We start from the raw sequence: 15,434 nt of genomic DNA on the forward strand, positions 1-15,434 counted from the left end.
CCCGACCCCGAATTGGTAATGTTTCTTAACACCGTGAACCATTTCACTATATCATAACTTTGATTTCACTCATTTCATTCCCCAGAACCGACCTTGGTGACACCGACCAAGCAACCGACGCCAGCACCAACCGACCATTCAATCGGGCCTTTGGTCCAGACCAATTTGCCAATGAGCAGTCGGGCGGAGGACCCGACGCGGAGGCAAACTCTTCCTCCCGTATCGAGGAGTGGTCGGGCCAGGCCCCCGACCAGGAAACAATCTTTACCAACAGTGCCTATAGAACCAGTAAGTTCCTTATCAGCAAGACTTAAGATTCGGATGATCAACCTTAATATATTTAACAACAAACATCTTCATGATTTTTCCACAGACACCTTCACCCATCCCATCAGCAGCAGGGGTCTCTTCTGACAGCGAGGGGACTACTTCCCAGATGGGTCGGCCGCCATACATGGCATCAGACTCATCTATGTCAAAGGAAGAACCAGCCGCCCTCGCCGAAGCTGACCTTCAAAACGACATCCCTGATGCTGCTGATCCCGAAATCGAAGGTGCCCCAGAGATCCTGGCTGCAGTGGCTCTAGAGGTAGCCGTCCAACCTGCAGCCGCCCTACCAGCAGCGGCACTCCCTCTAGCCATCGAATGGCAGGCAGAAGAACCACCCGTGGCAGCCCAACCTCCAGAAATGGGAGAAATGTCTTCATCCGATTCGGAGACTTCTGTGAATTTGGTAAGATTAGACCAATCCATGCCATAACTTTTCTTTCGAAAAACACTAACTGTTTCCAATACTACTTTCCACAGGGACCCAGGTCGGCACCTCAGCGACCATTCGCAGCAGCCGACGAGTCGGCTGCTGTTATACCAGCTGTCTGCCCAACTCGACCGACCTCATTGCTGCCCCCCTCACTGACAGCAGTCCGCCCAGAGGTACCACATATTTTCTCCGAACAAATTTGCAACTCCCTTGGAATATTTATTGACATTGTAGGACTTGCAGGAGCCTTCGGACTTAGCTGTCCTATCGACTGTTCCGGTTCCAGCGGAGGCCCAGACTGTGTTCACTGAGGCCATTAACCGTCCCCTGTCCGAATTAAGGTCCGACTTATTGGACAAGCTCATTCAGACGGTTGGTGGCCTTCTTTATTACACTCCAACGGAATCACCAGCCGTCCCCATTCTGCATCGGCTGATGGAAAGACTTACAGAGCTCAAGACTGAAGTATTAGTCATTGGACTCCTGTCAGCCGAAACCCCCCAGCCCGACTTCGATCAAACAACGCTGGAGAATTCTTTGGCCAAGACTCGAGAATCCCTTCAGCAGACTACTGGAAGACTGGGTGGTCTCCTTAGCACGAAAGCTCTGGTTGATGATGCCATTCAGAAAAAGGAGGCAGAATTGCGGGAGCTGAGGAAAGAACAGTCTACCCTGGATAAGCAAATTACCAATGAACAGCATCTGCTTGAGAAGTATACCAAAAATGAGGCTGAATTGGATCAAGAGCTGAAAACCCAAGCCCGATCCCAATTCATCAGAAGATATCAGATGGCTGCCAATACCAGAAGGCTATCCAGGGATGAAAACAAATGGACACAGATAAAAACTGCCCTAGGGGCACTGTTGTAATTTTTTCCCCTTTGTAACAACAAATGACTTAGTAATCCATTTTTTCTTTCTTTTCTCAAAACAAGGATCACCTTTCAATTCCCAGCTTTATAGGAAACGAACCAAACTCCTTCTTTAAAAGAACACTGTTTCTCACATTTTAAGAAACATATTCCCAGGCATATTTTAAAATCAAAACACTGAAAGTGTGAACAAACATGGCGAACGACCGACCTCATGTTCCATCAAGCAACTGGGAGGGTGTTCTTCAACCCTTCTTTATAGGTAATCACCCTATTGGAGGCCATGCAGAAGACTTGTTACATATACTCAAGCAACTAGACTTCAAATTCCGATTCTCCCAACGAGGAAGAAGAACCATTCATCGCGTCATCCGCCTGATGGAAAAAGTCATTGAGGGGTATGAACCTCTTCATGACATCCTTAGCCGCATTCCTGATCTTCATCATCACATGGAAATGATCGAAAATCACGCAGCAACCATACTTCCAGATCTTGGCTGGGATAACATATTTTCCAATCAACGAAAAGTCTTTTCAAGATTGCGTACCATTGTTGACCGTGAACATCAAGCCCTAACAGACATGCAAGCACGTACCCACCAAGATCTAGATGACATGCAAAACCAATGGGAAAGGTACCGACCAGACTTGGAAGATCTTATTGAAGACGAACCAGAGCTAATATCCACTCACTGGGATGAAAAGTCTGATTCAGAGACAGAAAATTTCTCACAACTACACGATGACTAACAGAAATGAACCTTCCAGTAGGTTCGAACCCCCACAAATGGGTTCTGAATAATACCTCTTCAGATATTTAGCATTAATACAATCATGTACTCTTCTACCTTCATGATTTACAATAATGAACGCGCCATTTCCAATATCTTTTTGAACAATGTATGGTCCTTCCCAATTCGGTGACCACTTTCCCAATTGATCAGTTTTCTTATATGTAGGAAGAATGGTCTTCCAGACTAGGTCTCCTTTTTGGAATGTCCTGTGAAGAACTTTCTTTCCGTAACTCCTTGCTCTGATTTCACTCTGTTTCACACTTCGATCTATTGCATGGAGACGGTTAACATCCAAATCTTCTAACTGCTGCAGCATAAGTTGTTGGTATTCCTTTGTAAGATCATTATCAGTAAATTCTGTTCGGCCGGATGATACTCGAACTTCGGCTGGTAAAACAGCATCTTGGCCAAACGTAAGTTGGTAAGGTGAGAACCCTGTGGCCGTATTTCTGGTATTTCTATGTGCCCATAAAGCCTGAGACAATAACAAATGCCACTTTCTTGGGTTCCCTTCAATCATCTTCTTTATAATCCCAATGATAATCTTATTTGCTGCTTCCGCCTGTCCATTGGCTTGGGGATAATAAGGTGAAGAATGATGTAACCGAACACCGAATTCTGCCAAGAAATTAGAGAACTTTTCCCCTGTAAAGACCAAGCCTTGGTCGGTTGTTATAGACTGAGGAATACCATATCTGTAAATAATTTGGTTCAAAACGAAGTCTATCACTTCTTTCTGATCCACATTTTTCAAAGCAACTGCTTCTACCCATTTGGTAAAGTAATCAGTCGCGACCAATATGAAACAATGATGTTTCGATGAAGCAGGATGTATCTTACCAATAATATCCATAGCCCATGATTTAAAAGGCCATGGTTTTGCCAAGAATTGCAATTCGGTTACTGGCAAATGGTTTAAGTTTCCATGTCTCTGACATTCCTGGCAGCCTTTGGCAAATTGTATGCAGTCTTCAAAAATCTTTGGCCAGAAAAACCCCAAGCGATGAATGGCCCATCTCATATTGAGACCTGCCCGATGAGCTCCACATATCCCACCATGTACTTCTGTCATCACTTCTAGAGCTTCTTTAGACCCCAAACATTTCAAAAGCAGACCTTCAAATGACCTCTTATACAAAATTCCATTTATTAATTGAAAACGTAAAGCTTTCAATCGCGTCGCAACTGAAACATTTGCACCAGGATTCTGTAAATATGTGATGAGCTCTGTTCTCCAATCGGGCACTGTTTCACTGGTATCTTCGTGTCCGACTGTAACTAAGCCGTCGGGCTCCTGTCCATCAGTCTCATGCCCGACCATAACTTCGCAATCGGGCTCATGTGCGAATACCTCCTGCCCGACTGTAACTTCGCAGTCGGGCTCATCTGCGACTATCTCCTGCCCGACCGTAACTTCGCAGTCGGGCTCCGATCCGACAGTCTCCTGCCCGACCATTCGATCACGTATTGGGTCTGTCTTTTCTTCTATGTCCGACTTGACCTCCGACCACATATCCCCTGGAATTCCTTTACAGGCCCTTTGAGCCAACTCATCAGCACGTTGGTTTTCTTTCCTCGGAATGAACTCAATTATTACTTCTGAGATTTTCGTCAGTAACCGACCCACAATGTCCCTGTATCTACGGAGATGAGGGTAATTACAAACATATTGGTTGTTTACCTGGTTGATTACTAGTTGAGAATCCCCTCTTATGATTACAGACTGGACCTTCCTGGCTATTAAAGCCTCCAGACCCAAAATTAAAGCCTCATATTCTGCCGAATTATGGGTCATGGCTTCCAATCGTAATTGTAAGTTGATCTTTTGACCATCAGGTCCTTGCAAAAAGACCCCTGCCCCTGATTTGTTTCCAGAGGTAGAACCATCAAAGAACATCAACCATGTTCTGGTACTTATATATGGCACACATCCGACCTGTAGATTATCCAGATATGATGAGCAACTAAATGGTCGGACACTATCACAAAGAGAATACCCGACTTGTGAGAATTCTGCCAAGAAGTCGGCTACTGCTTGTCCCTTAATTGCCCTCAGCGGGGAATGTTGAAGATCGAAAGGAGCCAATTTGATGGCCCATTTCATGAGTCTGCCCTTCATAGTAGGTCTCTGTAAAATCAATTTGATGAGATCCACCTTTGATATGACCTCAACTCTTCTGGGCAGCAAATAATGCTCGAGTTTAGTGCAAGCGAAGACCAATGAATAACACATTTTTTCTGGCATAGTGTAATTCAATTCTGGTCCTGTAAGGGTTTTACTGAGATAGTAAATTGCCCTTTCCTTCCCGTCATCACCATCCTGCGCCAATAAACAACTAACCACTTCATATGTATTTGCCAAATAAAGTTTGAGTGGCCGACCTTGTTTGGGAGGCATCAAGACTGGAGGGTGAACCAATGCCTGCTTGATAGCATCTAAAGCCGTTTGTTGGTCGGGCCCCCATTCAAAGGCAATCTTTCCAGCTTTCAACAATTTAGTAATAGGTCTGACCTTGCCAGCAGCATTAGAAATGAAACGCCTCAAATAATTCACCTTACCCAACAGACTCTGGATTTCTGTAACCGTCTTGGGTGGCCGACTATCAAGAATGGCTTTAGCCTTGTTGGCATCAATTTCAATTCCTCTCTCATGAACTAAGAATCCTAGAAAGCTCCCGGCTGATATTCCAAAAGCACATTTGGTTGGATTCATCTTCAACTTGTACTTCTTCATTCTTTCAAATGCCTCTTCAAGATCCCTCAAATGTTCGTCAAAACTGGCAGATTTAACTATAACATCATCAATATACACTTCCATAGATCTGCCAATTAAATCATGAAAGATTGAATTCATGGCTCTTTGGTAAGTTGCCCCTGCATTCTTTAACCCAAATGGCATGACTGTCCATTCATAAATACCCAAAGCCCCTGGGCATCTGAATGCTGTCTTAGGAATGTCTTCTTCTGCCAAGAATATTTGGTTGTAACCTGCATAACCATCCATCAGACTAAGGATTTTATGCCCTGCTGCTGCATCTATCAGCATGTCGGCCATAGGCATCACATATTCGTCCTTAGGGGTAGCTAGATTCAAATCCCTGAAGTCGATGCATATCCTTATCTTACCATTTTTCTTGACCACTGGCACAATATTAGCCAGCCACTCCGCATAACGGCAAGGTTGAATGAAACCCACTTTGAGAAGTTTTTGGATTTCTTCCTTGATTTGAGGCATCAGATCTGGACTCATTCGCCTTGGAGGTTGTTTGTAAGGTTTACAACCTTCTTTGATGGGCAATCGATGCTCTATTAGACTTCTTGTCAAACCAGGCATCTCTGAATAATCCCATGCTAAACAATCAATGTTGTTTCTAATAACTTCGAGCATCATTGTTTGTTGCTCTTTAGACAAATAACCACTTAACCTGATCACTTTTGGAACCAATTCGGTTCCTAAATTAAACTCCAATAATGGGTCTTGTGATGAAGCTGTTGGTTCTGTTTTTTCTAATAAGTCGGGCCAGCGAAATTGTTCATCTTCTTGGAGGTGAACATCCAGAATCTCTTTACTATTTTCTGCTTTATATAATAACTGCTTTAAATAGAACTTATTAATAAGAGAACTACATACTTCTAAGCTTGTATCTTCCATTACAAACAAATTATACGGGAATGGGTGTGGCTTTATCATGAGCCATACAATAAAGGTGTTCTTTTAATAGAACATCGAGTTCTGGCCAGTGACTTTATAACCCTTGATTGGGTATTCCCTGGCCATGTACAACTGAGACATCGGAGCCACCTGACTGGAATAAAACACTGACTCTTCAACTTGTTCGGTTACATCGAATGGGTTGTCATTCGCTTCCATTTTGAAGACTTGATTTCCCTCCCAGAACATTAATTGTTGGTGCAGGGTTGAAGGCACACATTGAGAGGCATGAATCCAGTCTCTTCCCAGCAAGAGAGAGTATGTAGTATCTGCGTCCACAATAAAGAAAACAGTAGAGATCTTCTTTGGTCCGACCTCGATTGTGGCAACCATCATGCCTTCCGGCTTGGTCGGTTGCCCTGTAAAACTTGTCATTTCGAATTCCACAGGAGATAGATCATGTATTCCTTTTCCTAACTTCTTGAGAGTCTTCAATGGCATAACATTAAAAACTGCTCCATTATCCACGAAAACCTTTGTGATTGGTTTCCCACAAATGTAAGCATTAACATACAGCGGTTTCAAATGGGAGTTCGCACCCTCTGGAATAGGAGGAAAGACAATTGAAGGTGCTTCCGACTGAGGCTCAGAATCTGTAATCTTTGCCAACTCTGTTTCCTCTAATTCGTCATCTGCCAAGAATGCCCATAAAGGTTCGTCCATAGTATCATCTACCAGACTCGCCCACGTCGGTTCATCACTCATCTGGTTAATCTCTGTCATTCGACAAGGGATTCGTGGTCCCAGACGAGATTTAACAGATCTTGAATTTTCCTCTGTAGGCACCACTTCTTCCTTCGTCTCATTTCGAGATTGAACCGTCAAGGATTCAATACGAAATTCTTCCAGAGATGGATTGATGTTGATCCGTTCACAATGTTGGCATCTAAAACCTTTAATTATTTCATCTGCCATTCCTTTACCTTTCCCCTGTCCCGACGAACTTCTTTTGGTATAGTCGGAAGCTCCTAATCCGTCCTTCGGTTGCTTTCCTGACCAGACCCGACTGGACCGACTTATTGGAGACTGAATGGCCGCTCCCTGCTCGTCGGTCGTTTGTTCTGCAAAGACTCTAATGAACTGATCTCCTGTCAAGTGGTCGGCTGCATTTTGTTCGTCGGTTAGTTGTTCTGCTGAAGGACCTCTTTTCCCATACTTTGCAGCATACCTGCGTTTGGCATTGCGAATCTGTGTACGATTCATACCCGGGAAACGAGGGTCTATATCGACTGGTAAAGGCTTTTTATTTCGTGCCCAATTGCTCCCGACCGACCCTGTTTTTCTGGTCGGGTGATCACGTATCAAAACCTTTTCTTTCACCTCCACATTAAAAGAACCATCTGGATGGTCCCACTTTTCAGCAACTGGCTTCTCACAAATTTTGAGTCGTTCTTCCGGTCGGCTGCTGTTTGGCCGACTTCCTTTTTTTGTTTCGGGGCTTGGCTGGTTTCGTTCCCCTTTTTGTCCATCGTTGGCCGAACTTTTCCTTGTTTCCGAACTTGGTCGGATGTCAACCATTGCCGTTGTTACATTCGGAAACGGTTGCTGGTCTACACCTAGAGTGATGTATTTGAGCCGACCTGTCTTGATGGCCTTTTGAATTTCCTTCCTAAAATGAGTACACTGACTTGTAGTGTGTGTGAAAGAATTATGCCACTTACAATATGGTCTCCCTTTGATTTCTTCTTTAGTGGCAAGTCTTTGACCCTTTGGAATACGGATCTGCCCATCAGTCAGTAGGATATCAAAGATTTCATCAGCTTTCGAACTATCAAAGGTCGGTTGCTCCTTTCCTTCAGATCCTGGTACTGGCTTCAATTTAGGACATACATACGGTTTTCCAGAAAGGATTTCGGCTGCCATCTCTTCTGACTGATTAAAATCAAAGTCGCATGTTTCTGTTCCCATACTCGCCATATGTTGGCCTCTATTACGCCTGTTATGCTGATCTTCCTCTCTGAACAAAGATTCTAGACGTCCTGCCTTGGATGCAAGACTTGCCAAATCCTCAACATCCAGGGCAGTGAGTGCCTTTCTTAAACGAGTATGCATATTCCGGACCACTAAATTGGTCATCTCTTTCTCACTGATTACCGTAGGACATCGTCCCTTCATCAATCGCACCCTTTCTATAAACTGTGAAGCAGTTTCTTCTGGATACTGTCGCAATTCAAGTAAATCAGTTAAAGAAACAACTGGTAAAGGATTAAAAAATCTAGCGTGAAATGCCATCTCCAGTCCTTCCCATGTCTGAATTTGTGCTGGAGGCAAACTTACAAACCACGAAAACGCCGTTCTAGTAAGAGATAAACCAAACAGCTGTAACTTATAAAAAGGGTTATTGCCAACTTCTCCTAATTGTGCTGTGAACCGACCAACATGTTCTATGGTGGAAGATCCGTCCTCCCCTGAGAATGCATGAAAGTCGGGTGGTCGAAAATTCCTTGGGAGAGGGTGTTCATGAATGATCCTTTCTGGGAAAGGTCTTTGATATGCAGGGCGGTTAGCCATCTGAGGAGTTAATCCATACTGATCCCTTAATATATGTGCAATCTCATCAGGATCTACATGAAAGCGTTGATGATCAGGAACCTGGAACGGATCCTGCACAGGAATATGAATCGGATCATGTAAATATCCTTCAGGCCTGTCCTCCCTTGTATTGTTCGGCTGGGAACTGGTAACCCTTGGTCCCAGTGGAACATTGTTGGGAAAAGTCAAAGGAGTTTTTCCCCGATCCATTCGGTTGGGATTTGTGGCACTTGGGAATGTACTATCCACGAATGATGGCCCTGCGAAATTTGCCTGTGGTCTGGACGGTGACACTCCTGGTGGTGTTTGAGTGGGTTGAAGACTAACCCTTGACAATGCTTGATCTATCATGTTCTGCAACTGACTCTGTTGCTCACGCAACATGTTCGTTTGTTGCTCACGCAACATATTCTGCATAATCAAGGTATGCTGGTTGTTCATTTGTTGAACATAAGACCACCAATCAGTTGGTGGTTGTGGGATTTCCCCGGCATTTGGCACAATGGGTGGTGGAACGGATTCTCCCACCGGTGTCGAAGATGCTTGCGGTTGTGACCCTGCCATATGGACCCTTCCGATGATTCGGCCGGATCTAAGACGTATGAAATTATCGCCGGAATTGGAATGAGCAATTTTGTCTTGCTCCCACTGTGGTCGCCAATTTGTTGATGTATTTTTTCAACAAAAATAAAGTAAAATTCAAAGACATAGAAAATATCCTTAAACTTGATTAATTAGTGCCTGAGATTAGGAATCTCTAAACACTGTAACGTACAGAAACTAAACTGGAAAATAAAATACTGAAATTTAAAGTGGTGATCCCCAAATCTGACTTTGCTTTGTTGAAGTTGATTGAAGATGCCTTGCCAAATGATGATCCAAATCCTTAAATATTCCCTGGGAAACCGTACTGAAAACCGTCACCCGAACGGTTACAACGTCTCCTTCTCAACCGTCTTCCAACCTTTCTTATGCTGACACGTGTCCCCAGCAGACCAAAAATCCCTATATTTCACTCCTTGAGCCAACTACAGACCTTCCGCTCTTTTGGCCCGACTTCGTCCTTCGTCCGACCTACTTCTTCGCCCGACCCCACTTGGACCGACCTCCATATCAACCGCCCCCTATATTTGATCAAAGGCCTCCGTGTTTGTCCGACTCCTCCTTCTATCCGACCTACAGTTTACCCGACCTGCGGATATCCCATCTCAACGACTTTCTGTCTCGAGGATCTCCCGACTTGAAAACCTTCCGACTTGAGGTCTTTCCGTCTTGCGGACCTCCCGACCTGAAGACCTTCCGACTTGAGGTCTTTCCGTCTTGCGGACCTCCCGACCTGAAGACCTTCCGACTTGAGGTCTTTCATCTTGAGGGCCTCCCGACCTGAAGACCTTCCGACTTGAGGTCTTCCCGTCTGGCGGACCTCCCGACCTGAAAACCTTCCGACCTGAGGTCTTTCCGTCCTGAGGACCTACCGACCTGAGGTCCTTCCGTCCTGTATTTTCCTTAGAAATAAATAAATAAATTTATTTTCCTTGATTTCCTCACGGTGTCCTTCAGCCAGTTCAATCAACCCTATTGTCAGGCCCATTCTTCTTTTTACCTTGGGCTTTTAACCTAATTCTAAATTTCGTACGTAACAAATATAATTTTATATAATTAGATTTTAGGTATTCAGCCTTTTTCAGCACCAATCCATGCTGCAAAATTATAAATACTTTAACAGCCATACATAGAAGATAATCACAAAAAGAACACCTACTTGAAAAACAATAAACTTTCTTTTTTTTTTAAATATATAATATCCTCCATCCATCCGTCCCATGTAATATGAGTGTATTAGTGTAAACACGAGAATTTAAGTAAAGTATAATTAATATGTAATTAAAAAGTATATTAGTAAAAATAATTATTATTTAGTAAAAATAATTATAGACTAAGATTAAGATAAGTAAACAGTTTAATTAAAATTAAAAAAATTATAAAATTTAAAATGCAATTAAAGCGCATAATTATATTTCCAAAAATAGAAAGAAAAAGTTACGTAAAACGGACGAAAATAAAAAATAGGGACGAATTACCCGAGATGGACAGAATAATAAATTGAAGAGTTTATGTCATTATTGGCGTCCACTTGCAAAAGGTTTGACTCTTTATATATTTTATTTATTTATTTTTCGGACGCGAATCCCGTAAACGTGTGAATCGGGATGCCGTAATTTGAGATATATACACTTTTATATAATTATAATGTTGGAATCTCTTACCGTAAGCGCGAGTGTTACGTCGTAATAATAATAATAATAATAATAATAATAATAATAATAATGACGATGGTAGTGGTAATCTCCTTTTTGTATTATACTTTCTTTGTTCTGAATATTTTATCCGATTTATGATAGATGCTAAAATTTATGAGAAATATAATTACTAAATAATTAAAAATATCTTAATAAAAATAATTATAAATTAATATTAAGATAACTAATTAGTATAATTTAAAATTTAAAAAATTATAAATTAAATTTTTTAAAATAAGATTAAATTGTATAATTCTTTTTCAAAATAGAAAAATGACAAAATAAGTGAGACGGAGTAGATAATTTCATACAATTATATTCAATTAACTATAAAATACAAATTAGTTGTCTTTTTGTTGACTTTTGAGGTCTGTAGTCTTACTCTTAGGGTGTGTTTGTTCGGGGGATTGGACTAGATTTACACTATTTATCCAACTTTTTTTCTCCAAAAATATCAAATCAAACACCTATTTTTTATTTTTTATATTATACTAAAAATCAATTTTACATTCAAAATATCACATCAAACACCTATTTATATCATTTCATACAACTATTCAAATTCAAATTTTTTACTATTCAAATCTCAACTCAAAATCCAAACCCCCAAACAAACACACCCAAACAAAATATGTATTTGTTTAGTATTTATAGTTTTGCCTACTTTTGTTGTGAAATATTCCCTCCGTCCACAAACTAATGTCTTACTTTCTTATTTGGGACGTCAAACAACTATTGTCCTACTTTTTTTTAAAACTCAAATTTTACATTTTTACCTTTCACTCATTTATTACTTTTAATCTCTACCATACAATTAAGGGCAAATTTGTCAATTTATAATAAAAAGACAATTACCTAAAAAAACGAGTAATAAGTTGTAAAAATATTATTAAAAAATGATGTTATAATGTTTTTTGCTGACCTTTATTTCATGTGTATATTATATTATACCTCTTTTGCATGTCGGATCTTGATCAGGTTCATATTGTGTATAATATATTATACATTATATCGTATGTTTTGATTAATATTTATACAAAATTCTGTAAAATGTAATTATTAAACAAACCCAATTGTGTTTATTTTTTTAATTCAAACTCAAATAATTATTAAAATTCGTGATTGTAATTAGGTATTTTGATGTTTCTGAAATACAAAAAATTTAAATTAAAATAATTTTATAATATTATATATAAATAAATCATTTATGTTATATTTGGAATAATAAATAGATGTTATATATAGTTTATTAATTAAAAATTATGCGTATGATAGTTATATATTTCAAAGAAAGAAAAACTAAAATATTTTCTCTGTATTCTATAAGTATTTTAGTTTTAATTTTTTAAAATAAAATAATATTAGATATAGTAATGTGTATGGAAAATAAGGATTTTTTTATTAAAAATAATAAGATTGTATAGTAAACAATATAAAAATTAAAGAAAACTTGTTATGGTTTGAAATTATTTTAAAATTGAGTATTGATTTGAGTCTTTCTTTAAAAAATATTTTGATATAATTTTTTGTGAAAAATAATACTCCCTCGGTCCCAGAACTATAGTCTTAATTATGTTAGACACAAGATTTAAGAAATATTGATATTATATTAGTAATTGGTAGAAAGTATGGATAAAAGACTTTTTTGCCCTTGTGAATGTATTAGTGTAAAAAGCAATGACAATTGTTATTTATGAAAATAAGACTATTATTTTGGAACGGATAAAAATGGTAAATAAGACTATTGTATTGAAACAATACAAACTCTAAAGCTTTAGAGGTTCTATTCTTGGAGTTTGTTTTAATTTTTTTTTTTTATTATTATTATACAACCCTATAATTCAATATAAAAAAATAATAATAATAAAACATAAAAAATTGTTTTATCTTATAATTCAAAATACTAATCAAATCAAAACCTAAATCAATAGGTGTGTTTGTTTGGGGATTTGGAAAAACCTAAATCATAGGTGTGTTTGTTTGGGGATTTGAATTTTAAGTTGAGATTTGAATAATAAAAATTTTGAATTTGAATAGTTGTATGATGTGATATAAATAAGTGTTGATGTGATGTTTTGAATATAAAATTTATTTTTAGTATAATATAAAAAATAAAAAATAGGTGTTTCATTTGATGTTTTTTTTTTGGGAAATGAGATGAATAGTGGAAATATAATCTAATCCCCCAAACAAACACACTATTCATCTCATTTTTTCCCCTAAAAATATCAAATCAAACACTTATTTTTCATTTTTTATATTATACTAAAAATCAATTTTACATTCAAAACATCACATCAAACCCTATTTATATCACATCATACAACTATTCAAATTCAAAATTTTTACTATTCAAATCCCAACTCAAAATCCAAACCCCCGAACAAACACACCCAGGATGTGTTTGTTTGAGGGATTGGATTAGAATTCCACTATTCAACCCATTTTTTTCCCCCCAAAAACATCAAATCAAACACATATTTTTTATTTTTTATATTATACTAAAAACCAATTTTACATTTAAAACATCACATCAACACCTATTTATATCACATCATACAATTATTCAAATTCAAAATTATTACTTCAAATCCCAACTCAAAATCCAAACCCCAAACAAACACACCCCCAGTAAACATTCAAAATCAATTTTGTATTCAACATGTTACAATATGTTATCATTCAAATTCGTTTCCAGATGGCCTATGTTGACTTAGGTCAGTCGGTAGTCAAAATGAATTTTCCAGCTAACTTGAAAAAAAAAATAAAAAATAAAAAAATAAAAAAAAAATCGGATTCGTTCTTGTAAATTTAGACATAAACACGTAGAAATAAAAAATAAACAAACAAACAAACATTAAAAAAATAAATAAATAAAAAATTATAGAAAGGTTAAAAATAATGGCAAATTTTGATAAAATAACAAAAAGGTCAAAAATTAAAATTACAATTTGGTAAAAATAAATATTGTAATTTTTTATAAGTTAATTGCATGAAAATGAAACAACCGATAACATGAATGAATAAATAATAAAAAAAAAATAATATTTTTTTTAAAAAATGAGAAAAAATAGCTACATTATTGGGTGTTTGTCTTAATTTTCTTGTTCTTTTTTATCGGACAATTCTATTACTTATATCATATAAAAATTAGTATCGATTTCTCTCTCAGAATCCTAAGTTCTTGGATCATATAGTCATGTCCTCCTATTCCATTATCCAATCATAAGTAGAACCTAAATCATCATCTTTGAACTTATTTCATCCTTTCTTGTTAGGACATTGAGCCTTCGCATGGATTGTGGTGTATTTATCATGATTTTTACTTATTTGGGTTACCTTACTCTTCTCTATTGGATTACAGAATTGGATTTTGATATCTTGTACTTTAGGTTGTTTTTCTTAAAGATATTTTAGATATTTAGTTTTAAATTTAGTAAATTTAGATTTAGTCTTATCCAGATTTGATTATATCGACCTTATTTTATTGTCTATATATAAGCTCTTTATTATAAAAATCAATATAATGCAATTTTTCAGTTTCCATAAAATAATTTTATATGGCATCAGAGTTTACGTTTTTTCTGCAGTATATATAGTCTACATTCAACTTGGAATGTACCCGAAGATCTCTCAAATTTGAGATTCTTTTGTTTTTGTTTTTATTTTATGGTGTCAACGGAGGTCTTCTGATTTTGAGATCCATCTGCAATTAATCATCCGTCAATTTTATTTTTAAAGTTTGCGTCCGAGTTTAGCCATTGATTGTTTATCATAGTTCAGTACAAAGCGTTGCTTTCGACTGCATTAAGAGTTTCGTCGTTTCTGATTCTATTCAGAGTCCCGTTGTTTCCGACTTTGTAGAAAGTACTCCCGCCGTTGCCAGCTCTAGTTACAGTCCCGTCGTTTTCCCGACTCCAGTTATATTTATGTATTTTACAGGCTCCGGAGAGAGTTTCGTGTTTTCCAGTTCCGTATTTTCCAGCTCTGGTGAGAGTTTTTTGACTCCAATTTAGTTGAAGACACTGCTTCTGAGATTCTGGTAAGATGGATGATTGTAGCTGCGTCATATTCGATATCTCTTTGCAAACTCAAGTTGGTTTATGTTGTACCACTTGAGTTTGAGGGGAGTGTTGAGATATTTTAAATATTCAGTTTTAGATTTAGTAGATTTAGATTTGCCAGTCTATTTTATGTTGTCTATATATAGGTCTCTTAGTTTGATAATCAATATAATGCAATTTTCCAGTTTTCGTAAAATAATATCACAACCTTCTTTTGGCATCCCTAAGCTTAAGTCTAATATTTGGTCATAGGTAATAAATATTTCAAATAATATCGAATAAACTGAATTTTCTAGGATCATCCGATATTTAGGCTAAATAGATTGTGGCCACAATAAATTTTGGCAAATAGCATAAAACCCTCTCGTGGTTTGCTGAATTTGCTGAAAACCCTCTCTGA

General features: G+C 38.0%; 1 protein-coding gene across 1 annotated transcript; it reads left to right on the top strand.

Moving 5' to 3' along the window:
- Positions 1–512: 512 nt before the first annotated feature.
- LOC127247719 (uncharacterized) lies at positions 513–1,141 on the top strand. The gene is made up of 2 exons (XM_051269696.1): positions 513–733; positions 808–1,141. Exons 1-2 carry the CDS (start codon positions 689–691, stop codon positions 1,069–1,071), a joined length of 309 nt encoding a protein of 102 aa, XP_051125653.1. The 5' UTR covers positions 513–688; the 3' UTR covers positions 1,072–1,141.
- The last annotated feature ends 14,293 nt before the right edge of the window (positions 1,142–15,434 follow it).

The sequence above is a fragment of the Andrographis paniculata genome, unplaced genomic scaffold (genome assembly GCF_009805555.1).
Source record: "Andrographis paniculata isolate CXL003 unplaced genomic scaffold, ASM980555v1 Contig11END, whole genome shotgun sequence".
Classification (NCBI taxonomy): domain Eukaryota; kingdom Viridiplantae; phylum Streptophyta; class Magnoliopsida; order Lamiales; family Acanthaceae; genus Andrographis; species Andrographis paniculata.